This window comes from Salmo salar, chromosome ssa04 (assembly GCF_905237065.1).
Source record: "Salmo salar chromosome ssa04, Ssal_v3.1, whole genome shotgun sequence".
NCBI lineage: Eukaryota > Metazoa > Chordata > Actinopteri > Salmoniformes > Salmonidae > Salmo > Salmo salar.
The window spans coordinates 15,223,045-15,244,647 of NC_059445.1; the positions used below are offsets into that span (position 1 = coordinate 15,223,045).

Below are 21,603 nucleotides of genomic sequence, written 5' to 3' on the forward strand. Positions count from 1 at the left end.
TTTCTAATGTTACAGAACGGGTGGATTTATGTGTGTGTGGGATACGTGTAGTGTAATTGTCTGGTGTTAGATAGTGGATGATGTAGAGTTTCCTCCGTACATCTTCCTTCCACTTGGGCATAGATCATTTTGTTCATGTATGGCCTAATTAATGCTACATTCATCATGGAATATTCATGCAGATTTTTCTTTTACAAACCAGCATGGATATTAGCAGGGTTTTCCTTTTACACACCACTATGCATACAGGATTCGTTTGCCTTTTGAGCTGATATCGGACTGAATCATTTTTAAATGTTCCGGTAAATAGTGAAAATTATTTAACATAAAGTAAGCAAAAAAAGTATACTTTTTTTAATTAACACATTTGCTTTCATCGCTTTCGGCGCATATTCGTGAAATGACTTCCAGGTGCTTTACGACACCGTCCTCGCGGCAGAGACACACGAGTCCATAACGTCTACAAAGCACAACGTTTGATTGATCTGCCCATAAATTCTATTTCACTGTCGCCCATAAATTCCATAATGCCCGGCTGAATACGTGGAGGCGATTCCTCTGGTGTTTGGTGGGCTTGTTTTCCCAGCCGTAAGGGACGGTCTCAGAGCAGGGATAACTCTTAGGGAATGACAGGCTGTGGTGTGGACTGGAATGTGTGTGTGTGGACACGGGGGCCCGTCTTTAAGCACCACTGTGTTGTGTGGCCTGCTGAGAGGCTCCCAGTGGACATGAAGTAGCTCCTTCAAACAGTGGAGGAGTAAATTAACTTATCTCCATTAATCCTCCCACTGGCCCCCCCTTAAACCCACACACTCTCTCGCTCTCTTCACCCCCTTTCACACACACTCCTCAAATCACACACACACACACACTTACGCAAACATTTCCCGCCTAACACTATAGTAGGCTACATGCACAAGCGCCTAAAACACACACACACACACACACACACACACACACACACACACACACACACACACACACACACACACACACACACACACACACACAAACATGCTCTATCCACACACAAGACATGAAAGGAAATGTCAATAGGTCTTCTGCCCAGTGTTTACCGACTGTCACCATGGACTAAAGGAGTCCTACTCCACTCAATAGACAAGACTTCTACTTGAGTTGAAAGAAATTTGAGCACTTTTATTAAGCTGAGCCTGGTGCATAGAAAACAATGTGGACTTGATAAAGTTTATACATTAATCTATGATTCTATAACTTGTTATGCATCATTTATCATATACATATACACTGTATAATTCCTAGTTCTACAACACACAGAATATCACTCCTTCTTTACCTAATGTCAACATGACATCCCATTTAAGCCAAACCTAAATAAATACCCCATTAAGACAGAATAAAAGTCAGTATTTGGGCTGCAGTCAGAGTACTGTACTATATAGCATCTGACAGTAATCCCTGATAACGCACTAATCCTGTAATAATGCTGCTCTGTCTGCCTGCTCTGCTGTGTTCCAGGCTAACTGGATTACACAGCGTGGAGGGAACACTCAGAAATACACACTGAAATACTATACTACATTGTAGTCATCTAGCAAACGTTCTTATCCAGAGTGACTTACAGGAGCAGTTTGGGTTAAGTGCCTTGCTCAAGGGCACATCGGCAGATTTTTCACCGTCGGCTTGGGGATTACAAACCCAACGCTCTTAACCACTAGGCTACCTGCCGCCCTATACTGAGGGACTGATCTATGGAACCTAACATAGAAGTACTGCTAAGGCTTAAGGAGGCAGATTAGGAGGAGATAAACTGCAAAACGCATCATACTGTGACACTTTCTGTATTTTGAAAGTTCAATATCTTGAAAACTTCACTGCGGACAAGCAAAACATTTCAGGACTGTATCAACAGTGGGCTAATGAAACAAATACCAAAAGATAGTTTTTTTGACAGGTATTTTCCTTGGACTTGGCTAGCTGGAATTCTTGGTGTTGTCACTGACTTATTGTTTGATGCAGCTCTGACGTGCTGTCTCCGTAGCATGGTAACCTTACTGCTGGGTCACCTAACATACCTCCTAATGTCTGGGACTCACCGGCTGCAGCCTCAGCGGTGGTGCTCTGGGAGGCATCGCCCGTGGAAACCACGGCAACGTTGTTGACTGGTGTCCCGGCGGCCGCCACAGCAGCGGTGGCTGATGGGACAGGAGTGGAGGAGCCTGGGGACGGAGCCCCGCCCACCTTCTTGGGCGCCACCCGAACGCTTCTGTAAAAGATGAGAGTAAATATGAAAATGTGTTGAATACTATTAAAACACACATAAAATGCATTCCGTGAGACATCTGAATAACTAAGGACATAAGAACAGAACTTTTGTCATACTAGAATATAAACAATAGTCATGATGTCAGTTTAGTAGGCATACTGCATAGTGAGATGTGATTGTTAAGACACAGGCTGCAGCATGCGAAAACAACAGTACAGGATCCCATTTAGACAGTAGAGTCATTAGAGGCCTATTTCCCTGACACAGAATATTCAGTAATGGCTGCATCCATCTTGCCTGAAATCGATTGGCTCCCTGCAGCACTCACTCACTCACTCACTCACTCACTCAGTAAGTCAGTAAACATTGTGATTTATTAGCGGAAAGTGGGCTCATCCACCATTACAAATAATATTAAAGCTTCAATACATTGTTAGGGATGTGACCACGACAACATACAATGTGGAAAATCTGGATTCTGGCTCGGAGACAAATGGAGCACACACGACAGAAAAGTAGGAATTCCTGATAAATACATCTGATAAATCTGATATATTTTGCTGGTGGTCAGCTGGAAGGAATAGAACAGTTCGGACACAGCCTTTGTAGTGTTTTACTCATCTGCTATTGTTTTAAACACATGGATAACAGACATGGTCATAGACCCACAGCAGAAGCCTGTAGTAAACTACTTTACTCTTAGGATACCTTAGGTTACACTAGGGGTGGGCAACATGCGGCCCGCGGACAGGATCCGGCCCGCAAGCCCATTCATTCTGTGTCCCGCTGGAGGTTTGGTTAGGGGGAGGGGGGTTTTGGTTAAAAAGCACTCCAGGCCACTCTTGAACGTCTACAAATAGATAGAAGGTACGTAGAAGTTATAAATGACCCTATATGTTTACACTGTATCCCTGTTCTCAAGGTCCCTACTGTATACTATGGGCCAGTGTTGGAGAAGTCCTGGTCTACCCCCATCCATAACACAGTGGTCTGGTGTAGGTTACAGATGACGTGGACGTCGATTAAGGCAAGCCCCCGCACCTCTCCGATTCAGAGGGGTTGGGTTAAATGCGGAAGACACATTTCAGTTGAATGCATTCAGGTGTACAACTGACTAGGTCTCCCCCCTTTCCCTGACCAATGCTGTATCACTATATCTCTACAGTATGGGTCCTAGTGTACTACCATACATAACATATCTGGTGTACTACTTGAGTCATAGGTTACTAATACCAGTGTATCCCTCTCCCTAGGGGCCAGTGCTGTAGGAGACCTGGTGCTCTCCTATCAATAACATCCTTACAGGAAGAGAGCGGAAACAGCATCTGGATAAAGCTGTCAGTTTAAACTAGGCTTCCTGACAGGCCAGTGGCCCTATCAAAGTAGACCTGGGCCTTCTTATCAGTGCTGACACAGAGGGAGCATGACCTAATCACTACCTACTGGTCAAACACACACACGCGGGCGTGCATACACACACACACACACAGAAATACACACACACACACACACAGAGAAACACACACACACACACAGAGAAGCACACACAGAGAAGCACACACAGAGAAGCACACACAGAGAAGCACACACACACACACACACACACGAAGAGAAACACACACAGAGAGGAGTATGTAGACTGGGCTTTAGTAGCTCTGCAGACAGAAAGCTGGCGTTGGTATCAAAGCAGGGCCTGGATGATTTAAGATGGCAGATGACACACATTAGGCTGAAGGTACTTTGGATGTTAAACACTGACTGGTTCTGACCCCGCTGTGATCTATGCTACAGGATGATACAGTCAGGCTGCAGAAATACCAGCAACGGTTAGTCTACTGTCTTCACACACACTGTTTAGTACATACAGGTCATGTTTTAGCTACTTCTGTTGAATGCACTAATGGTACGTTGCTCTGGATAAGAGTGTATTGCATCATTTCTCAAATGAAAACAATGTATTCCACAATGATAGTTGTCTTATTTGGTGTTATATCTTATTTCGAGAACAGGGTTACTGTACATAATGTATATTGTAAATTCCTTCCATACCATCATTGAACTGGAATCAACTTCTGCTGGCTATTTTCACGCATATCACAGGTTTATTGCCAATATGGCCGCTCTATAATTGTGGTACTGTATAACCATCTGCAGTTCAACTGTTGAATCTGTGACATTAATATGACTTAAAGGACAGTTCACCCAAATTACAAAATGACATTGATTTCCTTACCATGTAAGCATTCTATGGACAAGGTATGACAGCAATCCATACTCTGGTTAAGTTTCCTTGGCATTGTTTAAACATGCTAATGCTTTAGCATTTGTAGCACAAATCCCATTTATGTCATGGGACCGATATTAGCATTTTTCACGCATCATGTCCAAATCATTTATAAGTGACTTTGTTGAGCTTCACAATCAATTTGAGATACTTTCGGATGATTTGGCACCAAAAAAATCTAATATCGGTCAAATGACTTGGATATGTGCCACAACAGTGCGGATAAAGTTCGGAATGACACACTTTTATGCGTACAACATCTAAAAGACCGCCATCATTACACAGAGCTCCGCCATTTCTAAAAGGACGGATTTGGATGTTTATGGAGTCTTTGCTAATGTTAATACATGGCCCATATAGTGCAGAACGAAAGACGTGTATATTGGGGGGGATAGGTTTCTCAAAACCAAGTGAAATCACAAATACAAAATAGGACTCTTCTATAACATGCCCTTTACATAAAAACATTTAGATTTGGATGTAAAACGTAAACTTCTCCTTGGCACTTAATTAAATGTCCCTACTTCTGAACAGTAAAGGACAGAAGAAATAGGAATGAATACGCTAGCTAATTAGCCTTGACTCACAGTTAAAAACCCACCGCTGTCCCTTCTAGAGGTCGACCGATTAATCGGAATGGCCAATTAATTAGAGCCGATTTCAAGTTTTCATAACAATCGGTAATCGGCATTTTTGGACACCGATCATGGCCGATTACATTGCACTCCACGAAGAGACTGCGTGGCAGGCTGACTACCTGTTATGCGAGTGCAGCAAGGAGCCAAGGTAAGGTGCTAGCTAGCATTAAACGTATCTTATAAAAAACAATCAATCTTAACATAATCACTAGTTAACTACACATGGTTGATGATATTACTAGTTTATCTAGCTTGTCCTGCATTGCATATAATCGATGCGGTGCCTGTTAATTTATCATTGAATCACAGCCTACTTCGCCAAACAGGTGATTTAACATGCGCATTTGCGCACCAAACATCAACGCCTTTCTTAAAATCAATACACAAGTATATATTTTTAAACCGGCATATTTAGTTAATATTGCCTGCTAACATGAATTTCTTTTAACTAGGGAAATTGTGTCACTTCTCTTGCGTTATGTGCAACAGAGTCAGGGTATATGCAGCAGTTTGGGCCACCTGGCTCATTATGAACTGTGTGAAGACTATTTCCTCCTAACAAAGACAGCCAACTTCGCCAAACGGGAGATGATTTAACAAAAGCGCATTTGTGAAAAAAGCACAATTGTTGCACGAATGTACCTAACCATAAACATCAATGCCTTTCTTAAAATCAATACACAGAAGTATATATTTTTAAACCTGCATATTTAGTCAAAAGAAATTCATGTTAGCAGGCAATATTAAACTAGGGAAATTGTGCCACTTCTCTTGCGTTCATTGCAAGCAGAGTCAGGGTATATGCAACAGTTTGGGCCGCCTGGCTCGTTGCGAACTAATTTGCCATTATGACATAACATTGAAGGTTGTGCAATGTAACAGCAATATTTAGTCTTATGGATGCCACCCGTTAGATAAAATACGGAATGGTTCCGTAATTCACTGAAAGAATAAACGTTTTGTTTTCGAAATGATAGTTTCCGGATTTTACCATATTAATGACCTAAGGCTCGTATTTCTGTGTGTTATTATATTATAATTAAGTCTATAATTTGATTGAGCGGTGGTAGGCAGCAGCAGGCTCGTAAGCATTCATTCAAACAGCACTTTACTGCGTTTGCCAGCAGCTCTTCACAATGCTTCAAGCATTGTGCTGTTTATGACTTCAAGCCTATCAACTCCCGAGATTAGGCTGGCAATACTAAAGTACCTATTACATCCAATAGTCAAAGGTATATGAAATGCAAATGGTATAGAGAGAAATAGTCCTATAATAACTACAACCTAAAACTTCTTACCTGGGAATATTGAAGACTCATGTTAAAAGGAACCACCAGCTTTCATATGTCTCATGTTCTGAGCAAGGAACTTAAACGTTAGCTTTTTTACATGGCACATATTGCACTTTTACTTTCTTCTCCAACACTTTGTTCTTGCATTATTTAAACCAAATTGAACATGTTTCATTATTTATTTGAGACTAAATTGATTTTATTGATGTTTTAAAATAAAAGTGTTCATTCAGTATTGTTGTAATTGTCATTACAAATATATCCTGGAGAGTCATCCCATTTGATTGTTCGATCTACAAATAGGTTTATCATAAAGCAGAATAGGATAGTTGTTACCAACCACTGCGAAGGGACTAGAGGTCGACCGATTATGATTTTTCAACGCCGGTGCCGATTATTGGAGGACCCCCCCCCAACATATAGACCGATTAATCGGTATCGGCATTTTTTGGTCCTCCAATAATCGGTACCGGTGTTGAAAAATCATAATCGGTCGACCTCTAGTCCCTTCGCAGTGGTTGGTAACAACTATCCTATTCTGCTTTATGATAAACCTATTTGTAAATCGAACAAGACTCTAGGACCCTAGCTTGCTAAGCAGTAACTTTATACACAGGCGCTCACTTTCTCAGTCACACTCTCAGCCTGTAAGCACATTCCTCCATTCAACTCTTAGGAATAGCACAGATTAATGAAATTGCTTGTGTTTACAAGGCGGCGAGCCCGGTTATTGGTTAAAACCTCTAAATTATTCAGGCCCTGCCAACCCGAAACCCAGAGAGCCCAGAGCTTTGCTTCTCCCAGCTCCTCTCCTGGTCGTGGGCTTAACAGTAACAGCCAAGCACCTGCTCTGACGGATGATTAATCGGCAGAGGCGTGGGGCTCAACGATAAGTGTAGCTAATAACCTAACTGAATAATTTAAAGGCCTGAGTTGCTGGGGAACAGATGGAGAACCTAACACCGAACCCCAACCCTGTACCGCTACACACACACACACACACACACACACACACACACACACACACACACACACCTTCCCAAGGGCTTGACATAGCCTGGCTTCTCTTACTCATAACCGGTGCAGAGAACCAGACCTTGGTCTCTCCTGTCCCTCTCCCGCCGCTGTCGACACCTCTCTCCCTGGGTGCTTCACGTCAGCACCACCCCTGATACTAGTGACTACCATCCAATCTAGTCAGTATCTGACCAGCCGAGTTAACTGGATAGGGCTTTCCCTTCCGGTATGACTTAGAGTAGACATATCTGGCACTGCCCTTTCTGATGGCTATAGTACAGAGTATGTGAAATATTTAAAACATCCAACACATCACGCAATAGAAGCTACACATGTTCACGTATCGTGTCTTCAAACATGGTTCACACTGCAAAAGAACAACAGGCCATTAGTCAGATTCCACATGGGAATTGTTAAGTGGGATGAACTATATTTTTAATTCCCAAGTGGACATAGAGGTTAGCATCAGATTCCCACCACAGACAAGCTTAACAGGACACATTGAAGTACATATCCAGATGAATGCTAACTGCATGTCTCATACTGTTGCCCCCTCCAGAGAGGCGGCCCCCCTACCCCCCCATTCTCCTCTTTATCCTTATGGCTTATTCATGTAAGGGGATGGGGGTGGGGCCCCAGCGGCTGTCTGTCTGTCTGTCTGTGTCCCATGCAGTCTGGCTTTGATCTTCCCCACTCTCCCTCTCATTTCATGCGGCCCTGTGCATGTGAACATGCGAATCATGCCTCCTATGTTCTTTATGTCCCCCTAACAACAACCCCTTCCCAACCTCCAACGCTCTACCTGTGACTTTCAGTCCCAGCGTCCGGTTGGGCCTGGCCTTGGTGACATCGGTGATTAATGACAGTAGTGTTTGGCCTGAGGACAGCAGAGGTGGTGAGAAAGAAGGGAGCGATGGAGCACTCTCCATGTCTCTCCCAGTGTGACAGGGGATCACACTAAAGGTTCCTATTCAAAGAAGCCCACTGTCATCTATCTGGTCTGACAAGTCTCTCTGTCATGGCAGTATGCTGTTTGTTGATCACAGTGTGTTCAAGTGCCAATGAGCAACTAGCTATGATATTTGCACTCAATAAATTTCACCTACAATCCCTTACCACAAACCATCACATTTTCAACATGGCCGATTTTTGCTTTACAAAGGCATCTGGCAAGTCCAACTTACAGAATTCAAAATGCCTTACTAACACAAATGTCAAACTAACACCCACATTTGCTGCTGTAACACGCCATGTAAATCACACTGCTATTCTGCCTCCCGTAGACGACTGTTTTCCAGGGCTCTGGTTAGCATCAGCAAATATTTGTGGACTTTCTGTCATAACAGGGGCATATCCCCGAGACGTATGTATGTATGGCAGAATCTAGCCGACCGGGCCTCCATCTCTCTGCCTAGTAAATAAATCAGAGTGCTACTTCACCTCTGACCCCGGCCATTTTTATCTGGGAGATCCTGCTTTTTCCACGCTCGTAAATGTAATACCCCGGGACCAGTTATTTGGATGGAGGAAGGCCGGTTGGTTCCCATGTTTTCGGCGTAGGTGTCAGCGTCAGTCTGTCTGTCTACACAGGGTGTCTGTCTGCACCGCTGTCACTGAGACATGCAGGACTTTATGATGAACTACTGCTCTGTGTTTGAGCATGAGGTACCTGAGCAGAGCTGGGCGATAGGGACAAGAATCCATATTGCGATAAACTTCCCTAATTGATGTGATAACTAAAACGATAGGTTCATAATATTCATGTACACCACAGTTAAAATATATACCATTTAAACCACTATTACTAGTCTGATGGTCGTAGTCATTAATTGTCACAATAACAAATCACTCATATTAGCAAACGTATTTCATCTCAAACTTCACATTTATCTAGAAAAGGCTACTTATCATCATGAATGATATCAGCAAAATGCCCGCGATAAGTGATCGGTGGTGTCAGAAAAAAATGGTTTATCGTCCCAGCTCCATACCGAAACCATTTGTGTGATCAGATTCATTTATATCATAGAGAAGTCTCTTTTTCATTATTGTCAGAATCATATTCATTTGTTGTCTTCAAAAGGTGACTCAAATCTAAAATAAATACTTTCTGGGAATTATTTTAACCATTTCAAATACACCTACGTTCTTATGCAGTTTGGGTATGTTCTGATGGAATTTCCCTACCATCTGAGTGAAAATAAAAACTAAAAGTCTGCACTCTCACACAGACGGTAGAGATTATAGTAGACCTGAGACAGAGAGGAGCAGGGGAGAGCAGAGCCCAGACCTCAACACAGACCTGAGAGAGAGAGGAGCAGGGGAGAGCAGAGCCCAGACCTCAACACAGACGGTAGAGATTATAGTAGACCTGAGACAGAGAGGAGCAGGGGAGAGCAGAGCCCAGACCTCAGAGATTACACAGACCTGAGACAGAGAGGAGCAGGGGAGAGCAGAGCCCAGACCTCAACACAGACCTGAGACAGAGAGGAGCAGGGGAGAGCAGAGCCCAGACGGTAGAGATTAGAGTAGACCTGAGACAGAGAGGAGCAGGGGAGAGCAGAGCCCAGACCTCAACACAGACGGTAGAATTGAGTAGACTGAGACAGAGAGGAGCAGGGGAGAGCAGAGCCCAGACCTCAACACAGACGGTAGAGATTATAGTAGACCTGAGACAGAGAGGAGCAGGGGAGAGCAGAGCCCAGACCTCAACACAGACCTGAGACAGAGAGGAGCAGGGGAGAGCAGAGCCCAGACCTCAACACAGACCTGAGACAGAGAGGAGCAGGGGAGAGCAGAGCCCAGACGGTAGAGATTAGAGTAGACCTGAGACAGAGAGGAGCAGGGGAGAGCAGAGCCTAGACCTCAACACAGACGGTAGAGATTAGACCTGAGACAGAGAGGAGCAGGGGAGAGCAGAGCCCAGACCTCAACACAGACGGTAGAGATTAGAGTAGACCTGAGACAGAGAGGAGCAGGGGAGAGCAGAGCCCAGACCTCAACACAGACGGTAGAGATTAAGTAGACCTGAGACAGAGAGGAGCAGGGGAGAGCAGAGCCCAGACCTCAACACAGACGGTAGAGATTAGAGTAGACCTGAGAGAGAGAGGAGCAGGGGAGAGCAGAGCCCAGACCTCAACACAGACGGTAGAGATTAGAGTAGACCTGAGACAGAGAGGAGCAGGGGAGAGCAGAGCCCAGACCTCAACACAGACGGTAGAGATTAGAGTAGACCTGAGACAGAGAGGAGCAGGGGAGAGCAGAGCCCAGACCTCAACACAGACGGTAGAGATTAGAGTAGACCTGAGACAGAGAGGAGCAGGGGAGAGCAGAGCCCAGACCTCAACACAGACGGTAGAGATTAGAGTAGACCTGAGAGAGAGAGGAGCAGGGGAGAGCAGAGCCCAGACCTCAACACAGACGGTAGAGATTAGAGTAGACCTGAGACAGAGAGGAGCAGGGGAGAGCAGAGCCCAGACCTCAACACAGACGGTAGAGATTAGAGTAGACCTGAGACAGAGAGGAGCAGGGGAGAGCAGAGCCCAGACCTCAACACAGACGGTAGAGATTAGAGTAGACCTGAGAGAGAGAGGAGCAGGGGAGAGCAGAGCCCAGACCTCAACACAGACGGTAGAGATTAGAGTAGACCTGAGACAGAGAGGAGCAGGGGAGAGCAGAGCCCAGACCTCAACACAGACGGTAGAGATTAGAGTAGACCTGAGAGAGAGAGGAGCAGGGGAGAGCAGAGCCCAGACCTTAACACAGACCTGAGACAGAGAGGAGCAGGGGAGAGCAGAGCCCAGACCTCAACACAGACCTGAGACAGAGAGGAGCAGGGGAGAGCAGAGCCCAGACCTCAACACAGACCTGAGACAGAGAGGAGCAGGGGAGAGCAGAGCCCAGACCTCAACACAGACCTGAGACAGAGAGGAGCAGGGGAGAGCAGAGCCCAGACGGTAGAGATTAGAGTAGACCTGAGACAGAGAGGAGCAGGGGAGAGCAGAGCCCAGACCTCAACACAGACGGTAGAGATTAGAGGACCTGAGACAGAGAGGAGCAGGGGAGAGCAGAGCCCAGACCTCAACACAGACGGTAGAGATTAGTCCTGAGACAGAGAGGAGCAGGGGAGAGCAGAGCCCAGACCTCAACACAGACCTGAGACAGAGAGGAGCAGGGGAGAGCAGAGCCCAGACCTCAACACAGACCTGAGACAGAGAGGAGCAGGGGAGAGCAGAGCCCAGACGGTAGAGATTAGAGTAGACCTGAGACAGAGAGGAGCAGGGGAGAGCAGAGCCTAGACCTCAACACAGACGGTAGAGATTAGAGTAGACCTGAGACAGAGAGGAGCAGGGGAGAGCAGAGCCCAGACCTCAACACAGACGGTAGAGATTAGAGTAGACCTGAGACAGAGAGGAGCAGGGGAGAGCAGAGCCCAGACCTCAACACAGACGGTAGAGATTAGAGTAGACCTGAGACAGAGAGGAGCAGGGGAGAGCAGAGCCCAGACCTCAACACAGACGGTAGAGATTAGAGTAGACCTGAGAGAGAGAGGAGCAGGGGAGAGCAGAGCCCAGACCTCAACACAGACGGTAGAGATTAGAGTAGACCTGAGACAGAGAGGAGCAGGGGAGAGCAGAGCCCAGACCTCAACACAGACGGTAGAGATTAGAGTAGACCTGAGACAGAGAGGAGCAGGGGAGAGCAGAGCCCAGACCTCAACACAGACGGTAGAGATTAGAGTAGACCTGAGACAGAGAGGAGCAGGGGAGAGCAGAGCCCAGACCTCAACACAGACGGTAGAGATTAGAGTAGACCTGAGAGAGAGAGGAGCAGGGGAGAGCAGAGCTCAGACCTCAACACAGACGGTAGAGATTAGAGTAGACCTGAGACAGAGAGGAGCAGGGGAGAGCAGAGCCCAGACCTCAACACAGACGGTAGAGATTAGAGTAGACCTGAGACAGAGAGGAGCAGGGGAGAGCAGAGCCCAGACCTCAACACAGACGGTAGAGATTAGAGTAGACCTGAGAGAGAGAGGAGCAGGGGAGAGCAGAGCCCAGACCTCAACACAGACGGTAGAGATTAGAGTAGACCTGAGACAGAGAGGAGCAGGGGAGAGCAGAGCCCAGACCTCAACACAGACGGTAGAGATTAGAGTAGACCTGAGAGAGAGAGGAGCAGGGGAGAGCAGAGCCCAGACCTCAACACAGACGGTAGAGATTAGAGTAGACCTGAGACAGAGAGGAGCAGGGGAGAGCAGAGCCCAGACCTCAACACAGACGGTAGAGATTAGAGTAGACCTGAGACAGAGAGGAGCAGGGGAGAGCAGAGCCCAGACCTCAACACAGACGGTAGAGATTAGAGTAGACCTGAGACAGAGAGGAGTAGGGGAGAGCAGAGCCCAGACCTCAACACAGACCTGAGACAGAGAGGAGCAGGGGAGAGCAGAGCCCAGACGGTAGAGATTAGAGTAGACCTGAGACAGAGAGGAGCAGGGGAGAGCAGAGCCCAGACGGTAGAGATTAGAGTAGACCTGAGACAGAGAGGAGCAGGGGAGAGCAGAGCCCAGACGGTAGAGATTAGAGTAGACCTGAGACAGAGAGGAGCAGGGGAGAGCAGAGCCCAGACCTCAACATAGACGGTAGAGATTAGAGTAGACCTGAGACAGAGAGGAGCAGGGGAGAGCAGAGCCCAGACGGTAGAGATTAGAGTAGACCTGAGACAGAGAGGAGCAGGGGAGAGCAGAGCCCAGACGGTAGAGATTAGAGTAGACCTGAGACAGAGAGGAGCAGGGGAGAGCAGAGCCCAGACCTCAACACAGACGGTAGAGATTAGAGTAGACCTGAGACAGAGAGGAGCAGGGGAGAGCAGAGCCCAGACGGTAGAGATTAGAGTAGACCTGAGACAGAGAGGAGCAGGGGAGAGCAGAGCCCAGACGGTAGAGATTAGAGTAGACCTGAGACAGAGAGGAGCAGGGGAGAGCAGAGCCCAGACCTCAACATAGACGGTAGAGATTAGAGTAGACCTGAGACAGAGAGGAGCAGGGGAGAGCAGAGCCCAGACGGTAGAGATTAGAGTAGACCTGAGACAGAGAGGAGCAGGGGAGAGCAGAGCCCAGACGGTAGAGATTAGAGTAGACCTGAGACAGAGAGGAGCAGGGGAGAGCAGAGCCCAGACCTCCCAGACGGTAGAGATTAGAGTAGACCTGAGACAGAGAGGAGCAGGGGAGAGCAGAGCCCAGACCTCAACACGGTAGAGATTAGAGTAGACCTGAGACAGAGAGGAGCAGGGGAGAGCAGAGCCCAGACCTCAACACAGACGGTAGAGATTAGAGTAGACCTGAGACAGAGAGGAGCAGGGGAGAGCAGAGCCCAGACCTCAACACAGACGGTAGAGATTATAGTAGACCTGAGACAGAGAGGAGCAGGGGAGAGCAGAGCCCAGACCTCAACACAGAGCACAGCCACGCAGTAGAGAGCAGGAACCATCAAGATAACCAGGCATCTCCGAGCCAGAGCTTTCAGGGGTCTGTGAGGGTAGGCGGATCCTGGTGGGAGATAAAGGTAGAAGGCCAGAGAAAGTGTGTGCTGACCTGGGAACCCCAGCCGCCGGGCCTTCATCTCTGGGTTAGAGGGGCCGGGAGCTGCCTGGGCTGGGGCCAGCTGGGGGTCTGACTGGGGCTCCCCGTGGCGAGGTAGAGCTGTTACTCTATGCTCTCCAGCTCTCCTCCTCTCCAACGCTAACGGCCCCAGGAGCCGCTCTAATCCCACCAGATATGAGGAGTGCCCAGAGTCCTGACAAAGCATTCCACAGATAAAGAGTCTGAGGATCACAGGGATGCCTCTGAATTCCAACCGATTGGAAGAGGAGGAGTGTGTGTGTGTGTGTGTGTGTGTGTGTGTGTGTGTGTGTGTGTGTGGGGGGGGTGATGGAGAAACGCTTTCTTTCTTCCTTGGCATGAGAACCTTGACTAGGTGTCTCTTTTCCTGTGGAGAGGGGGGGGGATCTTGTTCGCTTTTTCTCTCTCCCCCTCGCTTTTTCTCTCTCCCCCTCGCTTTTTCTCTCTCCCCCTCGCTTTTTCTCTCTCCCTCTCGCTTTTTCTCTCTCCCCCTCGCTTTTTCTCTCTCCCCCTCGCTTTTTCTCTCTCCCCCTCGCTTTTCTCTCTCCCCCTCGCTTTTTCTCTCTCCCTCTCGCTTTTCTCTCTCCCCCTCGCTTTTCTCTCTCCCCCTCGCTTTTCTCTCTCCCCCTCGCTTTTTCTCTCTCCCGCTCGCTTTTTCTCTCTCCCCCTCGCTTTTTCTCTCTCCCCCTCGCTTTTTCTCTCTCCCCACTTCCTTTGTGTCTGGTGTGCCACAGGGACAATTCCCCCAAATACAAACCAGACCTCGTCCTCAGTCCGTCCGTCAGCTCTCTCTCACTTAGAGATGTCTGAATAGTCTGTATAGGTACAGTACACCCACCCACACACAGCACCGCCTTGCGTTCCCGCTAAGTCTCTGACCGCTCGCCCCCTCACTCCATAGGGGATCCATCTAGCCAGCTTCTCTTTCCCTTATTATAGTACCAGAGAGACAGACAGAGAGAAAGAAAGACCGGGAGAGAGAGACGAAAAAGAGAAGCTATTAAATATCAGTGACAAGGTGAAAAGAAACAGCTTCCTGCTGGCTGCCACAGAGTCGTCTTTTAGATCACTCTCTCTCTCTCTCTCTCTCTTTCCCCTCTTACTCTCTCTCTCTTCCTCTCTGCTTCTGGCAGATGCCTCGATTGTTTTGATGTGTTTTCCTGAAGACAGGTACTTTGTAGTCCTGTTTATTTGTGTTGAGAAGCCACGTCGACAGGCAAACCAGGGAGCTACAGGGATGGGGGGGATACAAGAGTTTAAAAGGGGGTCTGTGACGGTAGTGGGTTTCTGATGTGATGCTTCCTCGCCTTCACTTAGTACATGTTCATGTTGGACCGTTTCAAGGTAGGGAGGGGTTAAGAGTTGAGGCTGTGAACCAGGTCAAGAGGTATTTAAAAAGTTAGCAGACTCCGACACAGAGATCAGCCTTTGAGAGACCGACCCTTGATTCTTAAACTCTGTGGCCCACGCACCTGTCAAAGGATCTGAACTGGTTGGGGTTGTTTCCCATAGCAGCTCCCAGGAAGGCCGGCGGAAGAAGGCTGGGGTCCACCATGATGTCATCAGCAGGCGCCGAGACCAAGCTGCGCAGGATGTCCTTCACGTTCTTCCCGCCCCTGGCGTCCGCCGTGGTGTTGTCTCTGTGACCCCTGACCTCTGAGGAGAGGGTGGACAGGGCCTCGGACACGGCGTCGGGCCCCTGGGCGGTGGAGTCTGCCTCGCTGGGGGCCACGGAGCTATGGTCATCCCCGATGCCAGAGTCTCGGCGACGGAGGGACACACTGCTCTCCAGCTCGGGACCGCCAGAGACGGCATTACTGTCTGATGGGCGGAAACATTAAAGGAGGTTTATAAACATTGAGAAAAACCTGAACCTTCTACGTGCTTCAAAAATGTAAAACTACTATAAAGACTATCAACACACCAGTACATTTCAAGGCACAATCAAGACAATTGGAAATTCCATATATAACTAATGTATAAGACAGAGATTGACATCTTGAGGGATGGACACTTGCTAGATGCAGCTCCTGCGTAGCCATATGGGGGAGGTGTGTACCTGCGCTCCTGGCAGACTGGCTGCGCTGGGGGGGTTTCTTGTCGTTTTGGGGCTCCAGGATGTCTCGGTACTTGGACACCATGAGAACAGAGATGAAGTAAACCACGGCCAGGGCCAAGAACTGAGCCTGCTTACTGTCCTCCTTTACCAAAACACACACGCAACACAGCTATAATACAGTACACCGCCAGTCTGTAATATGTTTGAATACGTACAGATGTAGGATCTTAATTTGATCACCCTGTTGCAGAAGAACTTTCCTGCAATGCAGGATTTCTTTTTTACTTGTGGTGTATTTGAGGTTTTAATAAGGCTTCTGAAATGTGTAATTTCCACTTTGAAATTTCAGACTTGATTTTATCAACACCTACAAAAATGTAATAATAATAATAATACACATTTCCTGTTGCTGCAGGAACAGTTTCCTGCTGTAGCAAACTGGCTCAAATTAAGATCCTACATCTTCACAGTATTTAAAAAAAGAAAATGATGGGGTCTTCCAAAAAGACAGCAATAACAAGTTCTTGCAATGCATAGGTACTGTTATTTATTTGAAAAATTGACTCATTTCAACTTCAGTCTTTATCAAAGCTTTGTAAACTCACGATATCTCTGAAGACCACGGCTCTGAGGCGGTTGATGTCCATTTCCTGTAGCAGACGGTCCATGTCTCTGATGGGAGACATCCCTCCTGTCACAACATCAACAGGGCTCTGCAGGTGTAGAACACACATACACATGCACACACAGACACGCAGGCAAGCACACATACAGAGACAGACATAATAATGTAAGCCCACATTGCTGGTTAATGCTGAAAACACCATTATCGGTTTTTATACTCTACCCACTGTCCAAAACTAGACTTCTCTGTAAGTCTAAGACATGACAAATGCTAACTGATTGTCATGGAATGTGTACGTGTTAGCAGAGGTCAACCACAACGGCCCATTCCACCATCAGTAGCCCGAGTGTTGAAAATCAACCCATGGGAAGTGTATAGTTGGCCAGTCCACATACAGTACAGTATCTGCCCCATTCTGCAGGAGGTTGTGTATCCCCTTGAGACTCAGACCCTTAACATAATGGATTTACCATAGAGCCACTCACTGCATTATGAATGAGGTTTTACACACTGGTTTCAGGAAGAAAAACAGGGATTTTTTTTTTTTTTTTTACTGGAAGTCACTATATCAAATCAAAAGGCCAACAATGACAAAGGGCCTTGTCTAGTGTAACATAACAGCGGGCAAAGTAATGCAATAAGATATCAGCTAATGCAATAATAACACTCTGCTATTACATCGGGAGGACCACAAAGGGATGGGTTCCTGCAGGGGAATTATTAGGATGCAACACAAGACAAAGGATGACTTAGAGGGATGCTTACAATTCACTAAGTGCAGTGATCCTATTCAACTAATATACAGGAGGAGAAATGTCATCAATTATGGCATTTCTCCATGTCTGCTAGGGAGATTGGGAAATGTAAAAACATTTTTTTGGGAGGGGGTATTGCTAGAAAGTCAAGATTCCCAAAATGACAGAAAGAGGAGGGAGAGAGAAGAGAGTGAGGGAAGAAGTGGGGGATTGAAGAGAGAGTCTGACTCAGTGAGGAGGGATGATACTACTTGCCTGCGCGGGCATGGACTTGGGGGCTCCCATGAGGCTGTGCACGGCTTGCTGGCCGCGGGCGCTGTCCTGGCTGGGCTTGAAGTGAGAGTGCTGCTGACACTCCAGACAGTTCCTCACAGCCATGGCACACACTGCAGAGAGAGATAAGATATTGGAGAGAATGAGAGAGAGAATGAGAGTGTTGCGGTGGATGTATAAGTCAAAGAAAATAGGCTGCGTACACATATTTTGAAGATGTTATCGCAGGTGCAGCAAAATGCTTATGTTTCTAGCTCCAACAGTGCAGTAATACCTAACAATACAAAACAATACACACAAATCCAAAAGGAAAGAAATGAAGGAATATCAGAATGAGCCATGTCTGAGTCCGGAATATAAATATATATGCATATGATAGTGTGTATAGACATTATGGACAGTATATGAATAGAAAAGTTCTGTACAACAGTAATTATATAGGATGAGCCTTGACTAGAATATAGTATATACATATGAAGTGGGTAAAACAGTATGTAAACATTATTAAAGTTACCAGTGTTCATTGACTATTTATGTTATTTATTTTATTTCACCTTTATTTAACCAGGTAGGCAAGTTGAGAACAAGTTCTCATTTACAATTAAGACCTGGCCAAGATAAAGCAAGCAGTTTGACACATACAACAACACAGTTACACATGGAGTAAAACAAACATACAGTCAATAATATAGTAGAAAAATAAGTCTATATACAAGAAGAGGAAGAAGTAGTTGTTTGGGCTAAATTATAGATGGGCTACGTACAGGTGCAGTAATCTGTGAGCTGCTCTGACAGCTGGTGCTTAAAGCTAGTGAGGGAGATAAGTGTTTCCAGTTTCAGAGATTTTTGAAGTTCGTTCCAGTCATTGGCAGCAGAGAACTGGAAGGAGAGGCGGCCGAAGGAGGAATTGGCTTTGGGGGTGACCAGAAAGATATACCTGCTGGAGCGCATGATACAGGTGGGTGCTGCTATGGTGACCAGCGAGCTGAGATAAGGGGGAACTTTACCTAGCAGGGTCTTGTAGATGACCTGGAGCCAGTGGGTTTGGCGACAAGTATGAAGCGAGGGCCAGCCAACGAGAGCATACAGGTCGCAGTGGTGGGTAGTATATGGGGCTTTGGTGACAAAACGGATGGCACTGTGATAGACTGAATCCAATTTATTGAGTAGGTTATTGGAGGCTATTTTGTAAATGACATCGCCGAAGTCGAGGATCGGTAGGATGGTCAGTTTTACGAGGGTATGTTTGGCAGCATGAGTGAAAGATGCTTTGACGCGAAATAGGAAGCCAATTCTAGATTTAACTTTGGATTGGAGATGTTTGCTGTGAGTCTGGAAGGAGAGTTTACAGTCTAACCAGACACCTAGGTATTTGTAGCTGTCCACATATTCTAAGTCAGAACCGTCCAGAGTAGTGATGCTGGACGGACGGGCAGGTGCAGGCAGCGATTGGTTGAAGAGCATGCATTTAGTTTTACTTGTATTTAAGAGCAGTTGGAGGCCACGGAAGGAGTGTTGTATGGCATTGAAGCTCGTCTGGAGGGTAGTTAACACAGTGTCCAAACAAGCGCCAGAAGTATACAGAATGTTGTCGTCTGCGTAGAGGTGGATCAGAGACTCACCAGCAGCAAGAGCGACATCATTGATGTATACAGAGAAAAGAGTCAGCCCAAGAATTGAACCCTGTGGCACCCCCATAGAGACTGCCAGAGGCCCGGACAACAGGCCCTCCGATTTGACACACTGAACTCTATCAGAGAAGTAGTTGGTGAACCAGGCGAGGCAAACATTTGATAAACCAAGACTATTGAGTCTACCGATGAGGATGTGGTGATTGACAGAGTCGACCGCCTTGGCCAGGTCAATGAATACGGCAGCACAGTATTGTTTCTTATCGATGGCGGTTAAGATATCGTTTAGGACCTTGAGCGTGGGTGAGGTGCACCCATGACCAGCTCTGAAACCAGATTGCATAGCGGAGAAGGTACGGTGGGATTCGAAATGGTCGGTAATCTGTTTGTTGACTTGGCTTTCGAAGACTTTAGAAAGGCAGGGTAGGATAGATATAGGTCTGTAGCAGTTTGGTTCTAGAGTGTCACCCCCTTTGAAGAGGGGGATGACCGCAGCTGTTTTCCAATCTTTGGGAATCTCAGATGACATGAGAGGTTGAACAGGCTAGTAATAGGGGTTGCAACAATTTCGGCAGATAATTTTAGAAAGAAAGGGTCCAGATTGTTTGGCCCGGCTGATTTGTAGGGGTCCAGATTTTGCAGCCCTTTCAGAACATCAGCTGACTGGATTTGGGAGAAGGAGAAATGGGGAAGGGTTGGGCGAGTTGCTGTGGGGGGGTGCAGTGCTGTTGACCGGAGTAGGGGTAGCCAGGTGGAAAGCATGGCCAGCCATAGAAAAATGCTTATTGAAATTCTCAATTATCGTGGATTTATCGTGACAGAGTTTCCTATCCTCAGTGCAGTGGGCAGCTGGGAGGAGGTGCTCTTATTCTCCAAGGACTTTACAGTGTCCCAGAACTTTTTTGAGTTTGTGTTATGTACATAGGGCAGCAGTGTCTAAGGTGCAGGGATGAGTAGGGTACTGGACGGTGGTCAGCTAGTGGTGACTATTTAACAGTCTGATGGCTAGTAATAGGGGTTGGAGATAGAAGCTGTTTTTCAGTCTCTCGATCCCAGCTTTGATGAACCTGTACAGTAACCGCCTTCTAGATGTTAGCAGGGTGAACAGACCGTTGCTGAGGTCCTTGATAATCTTCTTGTCCTTGCTTTCACACTGGGTGCTGAAGATGTCCTGGAGGAAGGCACACTGCCCCTGGTGAAGAATTAGGCTGGAGAGCACTGTGGCTGTGGACAATGCAGTTGCCGTACCAGGCGGTGATAAAGCCTGACAGGATGCTCTTAATGGTGCATCTATAGAAGATTATGAGGGTCTTAGGGGCCAAGCAGAATTTCTTCAGCCTCCGAGGTCTTTACCACACTGTCTGTGTGGATGGACCATTTCAGATTGTCAGTGATGTGTACACTGAGGAACTTTCACCCTTTCCTCTACGGTCCCATCAATGTGGATGACTGTCTGCAGAAGTCCATGATCAGCACCTTCATTTTGTTGACGTTGAGGGAGACGTTATTTTCCTGGCACCACTCCTCCAGGGCCCTCACCTCCTCCCTGTAGGTTGACTCGTCGTTGTTGGTAATCAGGCATACCACTGTTGTGTCGTCTGCAAACCTGATGACTGAGTTGGAGACATGCGCGGCCACGCAGTCATGGGTGAACAGGGAGTACAGGAGGGGTCTGAGCACGCACCCTTGTGGGGCCCCTGTGTTGAGGATCAGCGTAGTGGAGGTGTTGTTGCCTACCTTCACCACCTGGGGGCGGCCCTTCAGGTAGTCCAGGGGTGAAGTAGTGAGAGAACGAGCAACCAAAAAAGCAAGACAGGAGGAGACAGAGAGAAGCAGAGAAAAGAGAGAATTGGGGAGAGACAGAAAGTGAGAAGTGAGGAACGGTTGAGAAAGAGAAAGAATTGAACTCTTGGAACAAGGTCCAGTCCACCTGGACAACAGCGTTCACCTCTTCTCTCCCTGCTCCCCTAGCCCCAACACTAGTTCTCACTGTATCCAAGGTAACACTAGATCTCCCTGTATCCAAGGTCACACTAGTTCTCCCTGTATCCAAGGTCACACTAGTTCTCCCTGTATCCAAGGTCACACTAGTTCTCCCTGTATCCAAGGTCACACTAGATCTCCCTGTATCCAAGGTCACTCTAGTTCTCCCTGTATCCAAGGTCACA

At 47.0% G+C, this 21,603-nt stretch overlaps 1 protein-coding gene across 6 annotated transcripts in view; it reads right to left on the reverse strand.

Moving 5' to 3' along the window:
* The window catches only part of LOC106602365 (lipopolysaccharide-responsive and beige-like anchor protein), a 334,228-nt gene that overhangs the window by 210,230 nt on the left and 102,395 nt on the right, over nucleotides 1-21,603 (reverse strand). For 4 of the 6 annotated variants that reach the window (XM_045716597.1, XM_045716595.1, XM_045716593.1 and 1 more), the window contains 5 exons: nucleotides 17,787-17,917; nucleotides 16,757-16,864; nucleotides 16,152-16,293; nucleotides 15,565-15,913; nucleotides 2,055-2,245 (listed from right to left, as the gene is read on the reverse strand). In XM_045716597.1, the coding sequence (XP_045572553.1) occupies nucleotides 2,055-2,245; nucleotides 15,565-15,913; nucleotides 16,152-16,293; nucleotides 16,757-16,864; nucleotides 17,787-17,917 (921 nt within the window). The remainder of the gene's footprint in view (nucleotides 1-2,054; nucleotides 2,246-15,564; nucleotides 15,914-16,151; nucleotides 16,294-16,756; nucleotides 16,865-17,786; nucleotides 17,918-21,603) is intronic. The other 2 variants (XM_045716594.1, XM_045716596.1) reach the window with 2 other exon arrangements.